General features: G+C 52.6%; 1 protein-coding gene across 10 annotated transcripts in view; it reads right to left on the minus strand.

Annotated features, from left to right (window-relative positions):
* SLC25A23 (solute carrier family 25 member 23) overlaps positions 1–16125 on the minus strand; it is a 24820-nt gene extending 8695 nt beyond the window's left edge. For 3 of the 10 annotated variants that reach the window (XM_063719879.1, XM_002828523.6, XM_024236690.3), the window contains exons 1-9: positions 15794–16124; positions 14518–14644; positions 13823–13910; positions 12742–12853; positions 10738–10896; positions 10501–10653; positions 10159–10266; positions 8505–8672; positions 340–490 (exon numbers count right to left, since the gene is read on the minus strand). In XM_063719879.1, the coding sequence (XP_063575949.1) occupies positions 340–490; positions 8505–8672; positions 10159–10266; positions 10501–10653; positions 10738–10896; positions 12742–12853; positions 13823–13910; positions 14518–14644; positions 15794–15949 (1222 nt within the window). In that variant the 5' untranslated portion in view covers positions 15950–16124. Of the gene's footprint in view, positions 1–339; positions 491–8504; positions 8673–10158; positions 10267–10500; positions 10654–10737; positions 10897–12741; positions 12854–13822; positions 13911–14517; positions 14645–15793 lie in introns of all 10 variants that reach the window. The other 7 variants (XM_054539463.2, XM_024236688.3, XM_063719880.1 and 4 more) reach the window with 5 other exon arrangements.
* Positions 16126–16771: the final 646 nt, after the last annotated feature.

Raw genomic sequence — 16771 nt, forward strand, 5'->3', positions numbered from 1 at the left:
CCTACCCCTGTTCCTAGCCTCCCGCTCACGATAACCCAGGCTTACAAATTAGAGTTCAAGTTACCAGCCTGGAAATGCTAGACATTTGCCAGCAACGTCTGCAAGTCTGCAGCTAAGTCTGCGAGGGATCTCTTCCTGTACCCACTGCACCTGTTATCCTAGTTAATCCTCAGCCCCATGAAAGTAAAGGACTCCCATTTCAACGTCACAAATGGGGAAACAGAGGCCCAGAGAAGCCCATCGAAATCCAGGAGGGTCCCAGCCCAGGGCTCTACCTGGGAGAAGCTGGGGCCCAAGCGATGAGACTCCCCCTGCCCCATCCTCCCGCCCAGGCCTCACCTTGTGCCTGCATGCGGGTCCGGACCAGGGCCAGGGGGTAACTGGCTATCTGGCCGCAGGTGCTGGATATGGTACCGCAGGCCAGGAGCACGAGGATGCCTGGGTCTGCCGAGTCGTGGCTGTACTGCTGAAGCCACCAGTTCTTCAGAGTCTGGAATGGAGAAGGGAGTAGGGAGGGTTGGAGTGGGTGACCCCAGGACCCTGGCTTCAAAGGCCTGCTGGCCGGTTCTGTATCCCATGACAGCTGCTACTAGCTGAGCACTTGGTACCTCCTAGGGGCCGGGCCAGTCCTTTCCCTGCATCCCCTCACCCAGTCCTCATCTGGACCCTCTCTGGTAGGTGGAATAAGGGTCCCCTGTACTGACTATGCTCTGATCTCTGGAACCTCTGCATATGTTACCCAAGATGACACAAAGGACTTTGCAGATGGGATTCAGTTAAGGATCTTGAGATGAGATTATTTTGGATTATCTGAGTGGCCCAATGCCATCACAAGGGTCCTTCTTTTTAAAAAAATTATTATTATTATTATTTTGAGACGAAGTCTTGCTCTGTTGCCCAGGCTGGAGTGCAGTGGTGTGATCTTGGCTCACTGCAATCTCCACCTCCCGGGTTCAAGCGATTCTCTTGCCTCAGCCTCCCGGGTAGCTGGGACTACCAGTGCGTGCCACCACACCTGGCTAATTTTTTATATTTTTAGTAGAGACGGGGTTTCACCGTGTTGGCCAGGATGGTCTCAATCTCCTGACCTCGTGATCCGCCTGGCTCGGCCTCCCAAAGTGCTGGGATTACAGGAATGAGCCACCGTATCCAGGCTAATTATTTTTCTTTTTATAGAGATGGAATCTCACTATGTTGCCCAGGCTGGTCTCGAACTCCTGGGCTCAAGCGATTCTCCCCCCTCAGCCTCCCAAAGTGCTGGGATTACAGGCATGAGCCACCATGCCTGGCACAAGGCCCCTTCTTTTTTTTCAGAGACGGAGTTTCATTCTTGTTGCCCAGGCAGGAGTGCAATGGTGCAATCTCAGCTGACTGCAACCTCCGCCTCCTGGCTTCAAGCGATTCTCCTGCCTCAGTCTCCCAAGTAGCTAGAATTACAAGCGTGTGCCATCATGCCCGGCTAATTTTTGTATTATTAGTAGAGATGGGGTTTCACCATGTTGGCCAGAGTGGTCTCAAACTCCTGACCTCAGGTGATCCACCTGCCTCGGTCTCCCAAAGTGCTGGGATTACAGGCATGAGTCACCATGCCCGGCACAAGGGCCCTTCTAAGAGTTAGAAAAGTAGGTGTAAAGACGGAAGCAGAAGCAAGAGAGAGATTGTAAGATGCTATGCTGCTGGCTTTGAAGATGGAAGAAGGGACCACAAGCCAAGGAGTGCAGGCAGCCTCTAGAAGCTTTTTCAAGGCAAGGAAACAGATTTTCTCCTGGATCCTCCAGAAGGAACGCAGCCCTGCCAACATCTCGATTTTATAAAGCCCAGTAAGACCCCCATTTTGGATTTCTGACCTCCAGAACTGTAAGGATATACATTTGTGTTGTTCTAAGACACTAAGTTTATAACTTGTTTGCTTGCAAGAAGGGTAAAGAATAAATTAAAAACAACAACAGCAACCAAAGGCCAGGCATGGTGACTCACGCCTGTAATCCCAGCATTTTGGGAGGCCGAGGCAAGAGGATCGTTTGAGCCCAGGAGCCTGAGACCAGCCTCGGAAACATAGCAAGACTCTGTCTCTACAAAAACAAACAAACAAACAAAAAAACTGGATGTGATGGTGCATGCCTGTGGTCCCAGCTACTCAGGAGGCTGAAGTGGGAGGACTGCTTGAACCCAGGAATTCAAGGCTGTAGTGAGCTGTGATGCACTCCAGCCTGGGCGACAAGAGTGAGACTCAGTATCAAAAAAAAAAAAAAAAAAAAAGGGTTGGGCCTGGTGTCTCACACCTGTAATCCCAGTGCTTTGGGAGGCTGAGGTGGGCGGATCACTTGAGGTCAGGAGTTTGAGACCAGCCTAGCCAATATGGCAAAACTCCATCTCTACTAAAAATACAAAAATTAGCTGGTATGGTGGCAGGCACCTGTAATCCCAGCTACTCAGGAAGCTGAGGCAGGAGAATCACCTGAACCGGGGAGGCGGAGGTTGCAGCGAGGCAAGATCACACCACTGCACTCCAGCCTGGGCAATAAGATCAAGACTGTCTCAAAAACAAACAAACAAACAAAAAAACACTCTCCAATGACACTGCCTGTGGCAGATGCTGTGAGTACACCACCTTCATCCCTTCCCACTCCAATTCAGACCTGCTGACTTCTTACTGCCAACATCTACCCAAAGACTTTGCTTGTGGACTTTCTCTGAACGCAGGCCAGCCTGCTCTGACCACTTAGGAATGGGCAGGAAGCGCTGGGAAATTAGCATCTCCAGATGCAACCTTCAAAAGACTGACCTGGTGGATTAATACCCCAGCTCCCTAATCTCTCTGGTGCAGCATGTCCTAGGCTGCCTCCCACAGATCTCTAGAGGGCTGGAACTCCATTTGCTAGGAATAGTAACTTGCTTGACAACATACTGTTACGGGTTGAATCATGTCCCTCCTTTGGGGGGGAACATGTTGATGTCCTAACCCCCAGTACCTTAGAAGGTGACATTCTTTGGAAATAGGGTCTTTGCAGATCTAATTAGTTAAGATGAGTAGGGTAACAGGGTAGACCCTTAGTCCAGTATGACTGGTGTCCGTAGAGGAGAAAGACAGAGACACACACAGAGAAAGACAGCCAGGTGACAGCAGAGGCAGAGATTTGAGTGAATGTATCTACAAGCCAAAGAATGTCCAGGGTTGCTGGGAACAAGCAGAAACTGAAAGAAGGAAGGAAGGAAGGATTCTCTCCTACAAGTTTGAGAGGGAGTATGGCTCTGCTGACACCTTGATTTTGCACTTCTGGCCTCCGGAACTGTGAGACAATAACTTTGTGTTGTTTTAAGCCAACCAGTTTGTGATACTTTGTTACAGCAGTCCTAGGAAACTAACATACTCATACTGTATGCATTGACTCCCTGTCTCATTACCTCCCCAATAAATCACTTGCCCTCACATCCCAGTTTCAGGGTCTGTTTTGGAAGGATCTCAAACTAAGACCAAAACTATTATTATTATTATTGAGACAGGGTCTCGCTCTCTCACCCAGGCTGGAGTGCAGTGGTGAAATCTCGGCTCACTGCAACCTCCGCCTCCTGGGCTCAGGTGATCCTCCCTGCCTCAACCTCCCGAGTAGCCAGGATTACAGCTGTGCACCACCACACCCGGCTAATTATCTTTATTTTTATTTTATTATTATTTTTTGAGACACAGTCTCACTCTGTCGCCCAGGTTGGAGTGCAATGGCACCATCTCGGCTCACTGCAATCCCACCTCCCAGGTTCAAGTGATTCTCCTGCATCAGCCTCCCGTGTAGCTGGGATTACAGGCTTATGCCACTGGGATTACAGGCATGTGCCACCAGGCTTGGCTAATTTTTTGCTTTTTTTTGAGACGGAGTCTCGTTCTGTCGCCCAGGCTGGAGTGCAGCGGCACAATCTCAGCTCACTGCAACCTCCACCTCCCGGGTTCAAGAAATTCTCCTGTCTCAGCCTCCCAGGTAGCTGGGACTGCAGGCACACACAACCACGCCTGGCTGATTTTTGTATTTTTAGTAAAGACAGGATTTAACCATGTTGGCCAGGCTGGTCTCCAACTCCTGACCTCAAGTGATCTGCCTGCCTCTCCCTCCCAATGTGCTGGGATTACAGGAGTGAGCCACCGCGCCCGGCCCTAATATCTCTATTTTATAGAAAAGAAACTGAGGCTCAGGGGAAGTTACTTGCCCAAAGCTACAAAATAAAGGTGAGAACCAACATTCACAGCTGCATGTGAATCTAGAACTGTGCACCTGAAGACTTTAGGGTGGCTAATCCTTTCTGAAGCCTTCTGCCAAGGTGACTGTAACAACAAGACCTTCTTTGCTTTGTGGCTGCGAGAGGCTTATAGGTTTCATTTCCTATGCCAATTCTAATCCACCAGAAATTGCTGCCTGAAACTGGAATTGTGTTGAGCGGGACTCAGTGCTGTGATGGATTAGTAATGCCTAGCCCAGGCACAGACTGGGCAAAATAGGCAAGTACTTAACATTATTGCCTTTGCAATTTTAGAAGCCTTCTTTTGGGTCTAGAACAGCACTTGCCAAATAGATGTTTAATGGGTTATTATTAAGATCAATCTGTTGAAAAGAAGTTCCAAAGACGGCCGGGTGTGGCAGCTCATGCCTGTAATCCCAGCTTTTTTTTTTTTTTTTTTTGAGATAAAATCTCGCTCTCTCGCCCAGGCTGGAGGGCAGTGGCACGATCTTGGCTCACAGCAAGCTCAGCCTCCTGGATTCAAGCGATTCTCCTGCCTCAGCCTCCTGAGTAGCTGGGATTACAGGTGCCCACCACCACGCCCAGCTATTTTTTGTATTTTTAGTAGAGATGGGGTTTCACCATGTTGGCCAGGATGGTCTTGATCTCTTGATCTTGTGATCCACCCGCTTCAGCCTCCCAAAGTGCTGGGATTACAGGTGTGAGCCACTGCGCCTGGCAATTCCAGCATTTTGGGAGGCCGAGGTGGGCGGATCACTTGAGGTCAAGAGTTCAAGACCAGCCTGGCCAACATAGTGAAACCCCATCTCTACTAAAAATACAAAAATTAGCCTGGCATGGTGGTGCACACCTGTAATCCCAGCTACTTGGGAGGCTGAGGCAGGGAATTGCTTGAATCTGGGAGGCAGAGGTTGGAGTGAGCTGAGATCGCACCACTGCACTCCAGCCTGGGTGACAGAGTGAGAGTCTGTCTCAAAAAAAAGAAAAAAAAAAAAAGTTCTAAAGACTAGATTAATGTGGCCAGCACTGGGTTAAAAACAAAAAAAGTTAAATCACTTTACTGAGACACTTCTCGGAGCCTTTAAGGGACAAACACAGATTTTGAAACTCCAAGAGGGTAGAAGGTTTCTAGAACCTCTTAGACTTTTAAAGTCCCTTTTTGGCTGAAGAATGCATTAAATACTAAGATTGTGTCTTCTTTCTTTCCGTTTTTTTTTTTTTTTTTTTGAGACAGGTTCTTGCTCTGTTGCTGAAGCTGGAGTTCATTGGCATGATCACAGCTCACTGAAACCTCTGCCTGCTGGGATCAAGCAATTCTCCCATCTCAGCCTCCTGAGTAGCTGGGACTACAGATGTGCACCACCACACCTGGCTAATTTTTTTTTTTTTTTTTTTTTTTTTTTTTTGAGACAGAGTCTCTCACTGTCATCCAGGCTGGAGTGCAATGGCACGATCTCGGCTCACTGCAAGCTCTGCCTCCCGGGTTCATGCCATTCTCCTGCCTCAGCCTCCCGAGCAGCTGGGATTACAGGTGCCCACCACCATGCCTGGCTAATTTTTTGTATTTTTAGTAGAGATGGGGTTTCACCACGTTGGCTAGGATGGTCTCGATCTCCTGACCTTGTGATCCACCCACCTCGGCCTCCCAAAGTGCTGGGATTACAGGCGTGAGCCACCGCACTTGGCCACCTGGCTAATTTTTAAATTGTTTTGTAGAGACTGGTCTCGAACTCCTGGGCTCAAGCAATCCTCCCACCTCGGCCTCCCAAAGTGCTGGGATTATAGGCACAAGCCACTGCTCCTGGCCGCATCTTATTTCTACTCACAACTCTTTTTTTGAGATGGAGTTTCGCTCTGTCACCTGTGCAGTGGCGAGAGCTCGGCTCACTGCAACGCCCATGCCCCGCCCTGGGTTCAAGCGATTCTTCTGCCTCAGCCTCCTGAGTAGCTGGGATTATAGGTGCCCACCACCACGCTTGGCTAATTTTTGTATTTTTAGCAGAGCTGGGGTTTCACCGTGTTGGCCAGGCTGGTCTTGAACTCCTGACCTCAGGTGATCTACTGGCCTCGGCTTCCCAACGTGCTGGGATTATAGGCATGAGCCACCGTGACTGGCCTCTACTCATACCTCTTAATGGCTTCCTATTGCACTTAGAAGACCCTGTCCCCTGTCCTGATCAGTTCCCCACAAACACCTAAGACTTCCACTCCTCCAAAAGGCCATATTTGTTCCTGCTTCCGGACCTGGGTACTAGATGTGTGCACGCTCCCTTGTGATAATACGCCCAACCCATGGCTTCAATGTCACCTTCTTGGAGGCGTTCCTCAACCCCCCTCCCGCCCACTGTTACTGAAGATGACAAATCCTGTCTTGTGATCTTCTGAGAGCTTTTCTAGGAGCTGAAACTATCTTATTTGCTGGTTGATTGCCTGCCTTGTTTATGGGAATGGGCATTCCAGGGTGGCAGGGACCATGCTGGTCTCATTCAACACCACAACTGCCACAATCCGCACAGTGCCTAGCGCAGAGTAGATACTCAGTAAATAGTCACTAAACGAATGAATGAACAACAAAATGAAGGAACAAATGAATGAGTGAGCAACGGTCTTGTCTCATTTGGTTGTCTACATGCCAGGTGCTAGGGAGGGCAGGTAAAGATGGCAGAAACAGAGTCTATTAGATCAGAATCAGCTACATAATTTGCAGGATCCAATGCACAATGTAAAAGGGTGGGGGTCCCTTGTTCAAAAATTATTGGCCGGGCGCAGTGGCTCACACCTGTCATCCCAGCACTATGGGAGGCTGAGGTGGGGGGATCGCCTAAGGTCAGGAGTTTGAGACCAGCCTGGGCAACATGGTGAAACCCTGTCTACTAAACATACAAAAATTAGCCAGGCATGGTGGCAGGTGCCTGTAATCCCAGCTACTCGGGAGGCTGAGGCAGGAGAATTCCTTGAACCTGGGAGGTGGAGGCTGCAGTGGGCCGAGATCGCGCCACTGCTCTCCAGCCTGGGCAACAGAGTGAGACTCTGTCTAGGGAAAAAAAAAAAAAAATTAAGAATTTCAGGCCTGGCGCGGTGGTTCACACCTGTAACCCTAGCACTTTGGGAGGCCAAGGCGGGTGGATCATCTAAGGTCAGGAGTTTGAGACCAGCCTGGCCAACATGGTGAAACCCTGTCTCTACTAAAAATATAAAAATTAGCTGGGCATGGTGATGCATGCCTGTAATCCCAGCTACTCGGGAGAGTGAGGCAGGAGAATTGTTTGAACCCAGGAGATGTAGGTTGCAGTGAGCCGAGATCACGCCATTGTACTCCAGCCTAGGCGACAAAAGCGAGACTCTGTCTCAAAAAAAAAAAAAATAAATAAAAATAATTTCAAGACAGTAGCAGCAGAGCGTTACAGCAAGCACAGGGCCCTTCCGAGCATGGGGCCCTTTGCGACTTCACAGGTCACATGCCCATGAAGCAGGCCCTGTCTTGCATACAAAGATTTTGGGGGGAATGCTTGGGGACATCCAGGACCATGCTAATTGGGGAGACCTGGCGATCCCACTAGGAGAAGATAGAAGCAACAGATGAGGCCCCTGGAAGAGAAACGGCAAGAACTGTCTGCACCTGCTTGTGTTGATAAAGGTCTCAAGATGCTGGTGATTAGATGTGGTTCTTATGATAACAGCAGATGCTCAAATGGGCAGGCCCTGAAGATGACATTGGCTTAGAGACAGAGGCTGGGTCCGATATGTGCTTCGGGGAAGTTGGGTGTCTTTGAGACTCATCTTTGCCTGCCTTTTTTTTTTTTTTTTTTTTGAGGAGTCTCGTTCTGTCGCCCAGGCTGCAGTGCAGTAGCTCTGTCACCCAGGCTGGAGTGCAGTAGCGGGATGTTGGCTCACTGCAACCTCTGCCTCCCAGGCTCAAGCAATTCTCATGCCTCGGCCTTTTGGAGTAGCTGGGATTACAAGCACACGTCACCATGCCTGGCTAATTTTTGTAATCTTTGCCTGATCTTATGGTTCTGTCAGCTAGAGTGGTCCCGAACTTTCAGGTGACCCCGGAAGGCTGAACTGCTAATCAAAAGTAAGTGGAGAAGTGGGAGAGTCCAATACCTGGAAGGGTTCCCCAGGATTCCCAGGGCCAAGGTGCTCCTCACCTCATAACTGCCTTTCTCTAGCTATAGCAGGTCAACTGAGCCAGCCCCAGGGGAAGGGGAAGGGGTGTCCTGTGGGTAAATCCCAGAGGGGAGCAGGGAAAGAGGGGCGGGCTGCCCACAGACCTCATAGACGGCCAGGTCGATGCCCGCATAGGGGATGATGCCCAGCACGTTGGGCAGGTAGCCGCGGTAGAAGGCACGGGGCCCCTCCCTCTCCAGGATCCGCCTGGCACAGTCCAGCAGCCCCTTATACTGGCCCGTCCGGCGCAAGGTCAGCCGCGTCTTCAGCACCTGGGGAGAACCTGGTTATCCCTGGAAAAGCTGCCCCACCAAATCGCTACATCCAGGAATGAAGACACCTAGAAATAGCTACTCCTGAAAACAGATGCCCTGAGAACAACCGAATTTTAAAAACCACCTACTCCAGAATCTTCTGCTATCCCCAAATCTCTATACCTAGAAATAGTTACACCTACCAAAGTGCACGCATGTGGCACCACCAGTAACTGTCTCCTGATATCTTTCTTTTATTTTTTGGTCATTTCTGTAGAGATGGGGACTCGCTACGTTGCCCGTGCTGGTCGCGAACTCCTGGGCTCAAGCAATCCTCCTGCCTCCACCTCCCAAAGGACTGGGGTTACAGGCATGAGCCATCATGCCCAGACCTCCAGTATCTTGTTCCCTTCTGCTTTCATATCAGAAACTGTAACTTTCAGCAAGCACACAGCCACTAGAAAGAAAGATGACATTCCCCAGATGCCCTGGGTATGTGGCTATGTCACTACGTCCTAGCCAAAGAAATAGAAGGAAGAGAAAGAGGTACACATAAGGTTCAGAAAGCATCCTTAGAGGTGGGGAGGTGTTTCCTCTTTTATCGCTTCTTCCTTCTTGGCTGGAGTGTGGAATGTGATGAATGGAGCACAAGCAGCCACATTGGTCCATGAGGTTGTGTAACAACAAGATAGACAGAAAGAACCTGCATCACTGACAGTCTAAAGCTACCATCCCAGCCTGAAATGCTCATCTGTAGACTTTGTTGACGTGATTTAAGTTTTTTTTTTTTTTTGAGATGGAGTCTTGCTCTGTTGCCCAGACTGAGTATAGTGACACGATCTTGGCTCACTGCAACCACCGCCTCCCAGGTTCAAGCCATTCTCCTGCCTCAGCTTCCTGAGTATCTGGGATTACAGGTGCCCACCACCATCCCCAGCTAATTTTTGTATTTTTAGTAGAGACAGTATTTCACCATGTTGGTTAGGCTGGTCTCGAACTCCTGACCTCAGGTGATCCACCTGCCTCGGCCTCCCAAAGTACTGGGATTACAGGCACTAGACATTGCACCCAGCTGACATGATTTAAGTTCTCTGTCACTTTCAGAATCCAAACAATACACTTCATAACCTGAACCTGAAATAATTTATCTGAAAACATGTAGCTAGGACAGTCTATCCTTAGAAGAGGCATATTCATAAACAGCTGGTGACACCTAGACACGATGTCCCTGGGAATGTGCACCCTATCCTTAGAAGATGTATATTTATAAACAGCTGGCTCCTGTGACTACCATCCAAACAAGGATAACCAACACTACCTTCCCCAGAAATTATATCTCAGTTGTAATACCCAGACATGAAATTGCATTACTCTGATGAGCTATACTCCAAATCAGAGAGAGACAAGGGTAAAATCCCAATGGATATCGTGAAATGAGGAGTGAGATGGGTACAGCAGACCCCCACCCTGCCATGGGGCCTCCACCGGGGCCCCTCCTTCTCACCTCCATGGGGTAAATGATGGTTTGGGCTGTGGCACCAGCCAGGGAGCCAGCCACGAAGCGCTCCTGCACATGCAGTGTCTCCTGCTGCCCCAGGATGGCCCTCTTGATCTGAGGTGGGGAGACACAGGGATGGGTAGGACCATGGGGGTTGAACCTTCCTTGCACTCCACTGTTCTCCTGGCTTCCAAAGAACTGGCCTGATGCGGGCATTCATGCAGAGGAGCAGATGCCTGATCCTGGGGACCTGTGTTCACCACCCACCCCCAAGCCAACCCCATAAATCTTTATGTACAGTCCAGTCTTCCCTATGGCAAGCACATTCCTCCCTGTACCTGCCCTCACCTGTTCATAGGCCATGAACTTGATAGCTGACTCCGGGGCAATCTTGAGTACATTAATACCATTGCCGCGCCACAGGGAGCGGACACCTCCCTCAAGGACCATGCTTCGAAGCCCCCCCAGGATGTTCAGCCGGTTGGTCTTTGAGGCATGGACCTGAAATGGGGAGACAACAGCTTGGAGGTCCCCTCCCAGGTGTCAGGCCTGGGGGAGGGGGCAGGTCTCTCCAGGGCCCCTCACCTGCATGAAGACCTTGAGGCGGTCCAGAGGGGCCGTGCCTGTCCGTGACACGGCACCTGCCACTGCGCCGGCCACGAGCTGCTTCCACCACATGCCCGTCAGCTTCTCTTGCTTTGAGAACTCGTCCGGCACTGTCAGGCACTCGCCAATGTCCAGGACCTGAAGATACAGGTGTTGGGGGTGTCATGCCACGGTAGGGACAGGGAGATGTGACTCAGTCCTAAATAGGGGAGTCTCCTCTGTGAATTCTAGGATACTGTAGAGTCTGCCAATGACTCTTGCTTGGAGACCCCAGAAGAGTCCTGTTGGGTCCTACCAGGTGTCACCAAAGCATCTAACCTAGCAGCCTCCTTAGAAGATCCCAATATCCTACTACCAAATCCCACCAAAGGATCTGCCAAATCCCACTAAAGGATCCTATTCAAGTATCTGCCACATAAAGATCCCTCCAGGCTGGATGTGATGCCTCACATCTGTAGTCCCAGCACTTTGGGAGGCCCAAGTGGGAGAATCCCTTGGGGCCAGGAGTTCAAGACCAGCCTGGGCAACATAGCAAGATCCCCTCTCTACAAAAATTGGCCGGGCATGTGCCTGTAGTCCCAGCTACTCAGGAGGCCAAGGCGGGGAGGATTGCTTGAGCCCAGGAGTTTGAGGCTACAATGAGCTATGATCACACCACTGCATTTCAGCCTGGGCAACAGAATAAGACCTTGTCTCTAACAACAAAAAAAGATCCCTCCACGGCAAATGAGATTCTACTGAAGGATCCCACTCAAGCGTTTTCCATATAATGATTCCAGAAGATCCCTTCAGGGCCGTAAAAGATCTTACCAGGCACCTCCCCTATAAGGATCCTAGTAGATCCTTCTCAGGGACCCACGAAATCTCACAGGGATCTCCTCCACATGGAGTCCCCGTGCAGGAATCATTTCCTGTCTAGAATTTCTAACCAAGGTCCCCATGAATCCTCTGGGGAGGGAGTCTCTGGATCTCCAAAGAGGTTCTCATCAGATCCCACAGATGTATCCTCCTCCAGATGCCTCCACATGGAGTCCCCGTGCAGGAATCATTTCCTGTCTAGAATTTCTAACCAAGGTCCCCATGAATCCTCTGGGGAGGGAGTCTCTGGATCTCCAAAGAGGTTCTCACCAGATCCCACAGATGTATCCTCCTCCAGATGCCATCAGATCCTACCAGACACATTGCTCATAGATATTTCACCCAGGAACTAGGGATCTAGAGCAAACCCCCACTACCCTCTCTAGTGGCTCCCATTGGATCTTCTGAAGAATGTTGGTTTTTTTTTTTGTTTTTATTTTTGAGACAGAGTCTGGCTCTGTTGCCCAGGCTGGAGTGCAGTGGCACGATCTCGGCTCACTGCAAGCTCCCACCTCCTGGGTTCACGCCATTCTCCTGCCTCAGCCTCCCTAGTAGCTGGGACTACAGGCGCCTGCCAGTACACCCGGCTAATTTTTTTTATGTTTTTGTAGAAACGGGGTTTCACCATGTTAGCCAGGATGGTCGCGATCTCCTGACCTCGTGATCCGCCCACCTCGGCCTCCCAAAGTGCTGGGATTATAGGCGTGAGCCACTGCGCCTGGCCAAGACCGTGGTTTTTGAATGATTCTGTTCAGCAGTAGAATCTTTTATCCAGGCAGAGAACCCAGCAGAAGGGAGCTGTGTGGGTGGAAGGTGGGAGGCCTTGTACCCCATCTGGTGAGCTCTTTCTTCCCTGCACCCACAACCCCCACATGCTGTCCCCAGAGGCCCCGATGTAAGTCTCAAGGGCTGTGCTTCAATCAGACAGCAGAGATGTCCCAAATGGGACCCTTGAACCCCAAGTGGAGGAAGAGAGGAACAGACCCTCATCCCTCAGCTGCTGCCAGTGCCTTCTCCCTCTGCAAAGTCCTGCCCCAGCCCATCCAAGCCCTGGGGAGATTGGAGCAAGGGCCCCCTGAGGAAGAGGGCACAGCCTTCAGCCGGGGAAAGCCACCCCCACCTCACCGTGGAATGCTTCCAGAAATACAGCACGTCCTCCACATTTTCCAGCGAATGCAACAGGAAGTGGTCACGCCATTCTTGCCAGTCAATGGTCATTGTGCCGTCTCGGTCCATGCTGGGGAGAAGAGTGGGGGTGGGGGAGGACAGGCTCAGTGCCTGGGGGTGGGCTAGGCTGGGGTGAAGTTCTGCTAGGTTTTGCAGTTTGGGAGGTTCAAGTCCTCATATCAACCCTATTGGAGACGTAGCAGTATTACCATCGTTTTCTTTTTTTCTTTTTTTTTTTGAGACGGAGTCTTGCTCTGTGGCCCAGGCTGGAGAGCAATGGTGTGATCTCAGCTCACTGCAACCTCCGCCTCCTGGGTTCAACAGATTCTTCTGCCTCAGCCTTCCATGTAGCTGGGACTACAGGTGCACACCACCATGCCCAGCTAATATTTGTATTTTTAGTAGAGACAGGGTTTCACCATATTGGCCAGGATGGTCTCGATCTCTTGACCTCGTGATCCACCTGCCTCAGCCTTCCAAAGTGCCAGGATTGCAGGCGTGAGCCACCATGCCTGGCCATATTACCCTCATTTTCTAGAGGTGGAAATGGGCTGAGAGAGGCAACTGGTCCCAGATCTGTCCGGCTTCAATTTGAATTTTTCTTTCTTTTTTTTTTTTTTCCAGACGGAGTCTCACTCCGTCACCCTGGTTAGAGTGCCCTGGCATGATCTTGGCTCACTGCAACCTCCGCCTCTTGGGTTTAAGGGATTCCTGTGCCTCAGCCTCCCAAGTAGCTGGAATTACAGGCATGCGCCACCACGCCTGGCCAATGTTTGTATTTTTAGTAAAGATGGGGTTTTATCATGTTGGCCAGGCTGGTCTCCAACTCCTGACCTCAGGTGATCTACCTGCCTCAGCCTCCCAAAGTGCTGGGATTACAGATGTGAGCCACCGCCACTGGCCAGATCTGTCTGACTTCAAAGCCTTAACCTCTCAGCTGTATCCTCCTTGGGAATGGAGCTGGAGCCCAGAAGACAGAGATGGCCAAGGGGTCACTGCGTCCTGAATTAGTTTGGATTCCAGACCCCCAGCGACTCACCTGTGCAGAATTTTCTCAGCCTGCTCCAGTGAGATGGAAATGCCCAGAGCTCGGAAACTCTGTTGGATCTCAGAGACATCGATGTGACCTGGGGAGGGGGACGGAGGTGGGGAAGGATGTGCGTGTGAGGACACCTGGGGAACCCCAGGACCAAGGATCAGAACAGCTTGGAATGGAGGTGGTCTAGCAAGATCAGGGGCTCCAGAAATCTAGGACGAGGTTTGCAGCAGGGCTGTGGGGGGACCCCTGACTCACTGGGGTCAGAGAGGTGGAACTGGGAAATACTGGGGGGGGCTTCTCTGTTCTGTGAATGAATGAAGGAATCCAGGGGTAATTGTAGGGGTCTCTATGCCATGGGGGATTGAGAGTCAATACCCACAATCCAGATGCTGCTATGAGGGGATCTGTGTCCCACAGGGACCCAGGAACAGCATGGGGTATCTTTGCCCCCTAGAAAAATCTAAGGGTAATTTTCGGGTTTCTGCCCCAGAAGGGAAAGGAGGTGGGATGGGCTGGCTGGGCCTCGAACCACCTAGCTAGGGGGTGAGGAGTGCTCCTGAAATAGCCTATGAGTCATCAGGGAGAAGCGGCCCTCCCCCTCTCCTCCTAGCGCTGCCAGTTCTAACCCCATTGGTGTCTCTAGGGCCCCCACAGCCCTATCCCTTGGGGCCTGCAGGCAGGTCGCCCAACCTTACCATCCTGGTTCCGGTCAAGACTGTGAAACATGAGCAGCAGACGCTGTTCCCGCTCCTGCAGATAGCGGGAAAATTCCTCCAGGTCGAGCCCGCCATCTGGGTCAGCGTCACCCTCAGAGGAGATACCCTGGCAGAGGGAAAGGGGACAGAGGTGGCTCCAGGAACCCGCTCCTGATCTGGAGGGGACGCATGTCATCTTATGCCTTAGGAACCCAGAGCCCCCAGCGCCTTGAGGAAGGGGATAGAAGACGTCACCCCACTTCTCCCTCAGTCAGCTAACTTCTCAGCCAGATCCCTACAGCCACCACAGGTCTGTGCGGTGGGTGTAAGTGGTCTAGTTTTCCTGGTGAGCAAACTGAGGCTCTGCAAGGTCAAGTCACCAGTTCAAGGTCACAGAACGAGGAAATGGTAACTTGGAGTTCTCATCTCTAAAGCCTGTCCTTCCAGCTGGCTCTTGTTTTTATTTTTTATTTTTTTTTTAGGTATCTCATTCCTGTTGAACCCAGCTGCCTCTTAAAAAACCCTGTCCACATGGGGGACCCAGGGGTTTCCTTTGGAGGAAGCCCTGGGCGATGTGGGGCAGGAGAGAACCAAGCCGAGTGGCTGAGGCCTTGGTTTTTCCCATTTGGGAAGTGGGAGGTTGGACTGCTCTCAGGGATGCTGTGGTTGTCTTAGGGCGATCGGGGGCTACAGGTGTGGGAAGGGCCTGCAAAGTGGAGGTGGCGGTGGCGGGGGGCAAGTCTTGTTATAGGTGCATTCCCAGCTGCGGGTGACCGCAGACAGGATTGGGTCCCTGGCTGGGGCAGCCCGGGACAGTGAGCCAGGCCCGTGAACGGCCCATGAAAGGGCAGGCCAGGGAATGTAAACACAGGGATCGGGGCAGCTGCAGGCCAGGGCAGTAGGTGCCCAGAGGATGGAGGGTGTGTCTCCTGGAGGTGGGAGTAGGGCACGTCATGGGCTGTGCAGTCCGGAGGAGGGTGTGTCCCGGGCAGTGGGCAGGAAAGCGCCCCCATCTCTTCCCAGGCAGACGCCCCCTGCCCCCCGGCAGGGGGATCGGGTGTTGGCCGCGGAACTGCAGGCTTGGGGCCTCGGCGGCCCTGTCTTGAGCGATCCCGTTAGGCCAAACACGAGTGGGTAGGGGGAAGGAGACAGATACACAGGTCCTGGAGTCCAGCCACAGGTAGTCCTTGGTGGCTCTGGCCGTCCAATTCAGGGGCCTGGGTAACCGGGAGCTGGCGGGGCCGGGAGGGGAGGAGGTCCCCGGGGGTGGGGGTACCTGTTGGGCGCCGGGGTCTGGGTTGCCCCCGCCCAGCCTGGCCAGCCCCTGGCGCAGCTCGTGCACGTCCACGCGGCCATCCTTGTTACTGTCCAGCTCCTCGAACAGGCGACCCCAGCGCTGCCGCCGCTCCGCGTCGCCCGGGCTCCCCCGCATGGCGCCCACCCGGGGGGGAGGGGAGGCCCGGCAGCGGCGGCCTCAGTGGGGGCTTCGCGGCTCCCCCTCCCCCCCCGGGACCCCGCAGGGTCAGCTCCCGCGGCCGCCGGCTCCGCAGTCTCCGCGCAGCCCGCTCGGCTCTGGCACTTGCGGGAGGTGGTGACTGCTAGCCGTCGCCGCCCGCGCCAGAACTTGCGTCTCCTCCCTCGACCCGCACTGGGGGGAGGGGACCGAGGGCGGAGCTGGGGGCGTGGGGAGTGAATGTCTGGGATGGTCTGGTATTGCACAGCCGAGGAACACCAGAGTTCCTTCTGGGAAGACGGGCTAGGGAGCTCAGTGGTCTCAGGTCTGGTTTCAGAGTTCCGCCTCTGCGTGCCTCAGTTTACCCTTTCCCCCTTTGCCCAAGGGGGCAAGGTAGAGCGCTGTCGGAGATTGGGTTTTATAATCCCCTTCCAGTTGACCTCCCCGCCACACCCACTAATCTTCAGGAACTCAAGTTCTCGCTTTTCCCAGACGCACGCAAGAACCCTGCACCATCTCTCTCGCTCTCTGCCCGCCCGCGCCTGACACCTTCCCCGCTCGGCCGCAGAAACAGAAGACCCAGGCGCGATGCTCTCTCACCGTCCCTTCCTCCCGCCCGCGCGCCTCCTTTCTCGGTCCCACTTTGACTGGGAAACAGAAAATCAACGCGCGGCGCGGCTGCAAAGTCGGTTTCCTATTGGTCAGCGCTGCCTGGGCTGAGCCCGCCCGCCCCGCCTCTTCTCCCACCTAGGCGGGGCCTCCCCGCGGATCCCCGGCTGCCTCCTGCCCGCAGTCCCACCG

Source organism: Pongo abelii, chromosome 20, assembly GCF_028885655.2.
Source record: "Pongo abelii isolate AG06213 chromosome 20, NHGRI_mPonAbe1-v2.0_pri, whole genome shotgun sequence".
Classification (NCBI taxonomy): Eukaryota; Metazoa; Chordata; class Mammalia; order Primates; family Hominidae; genus Pongo; species Pongo abelii.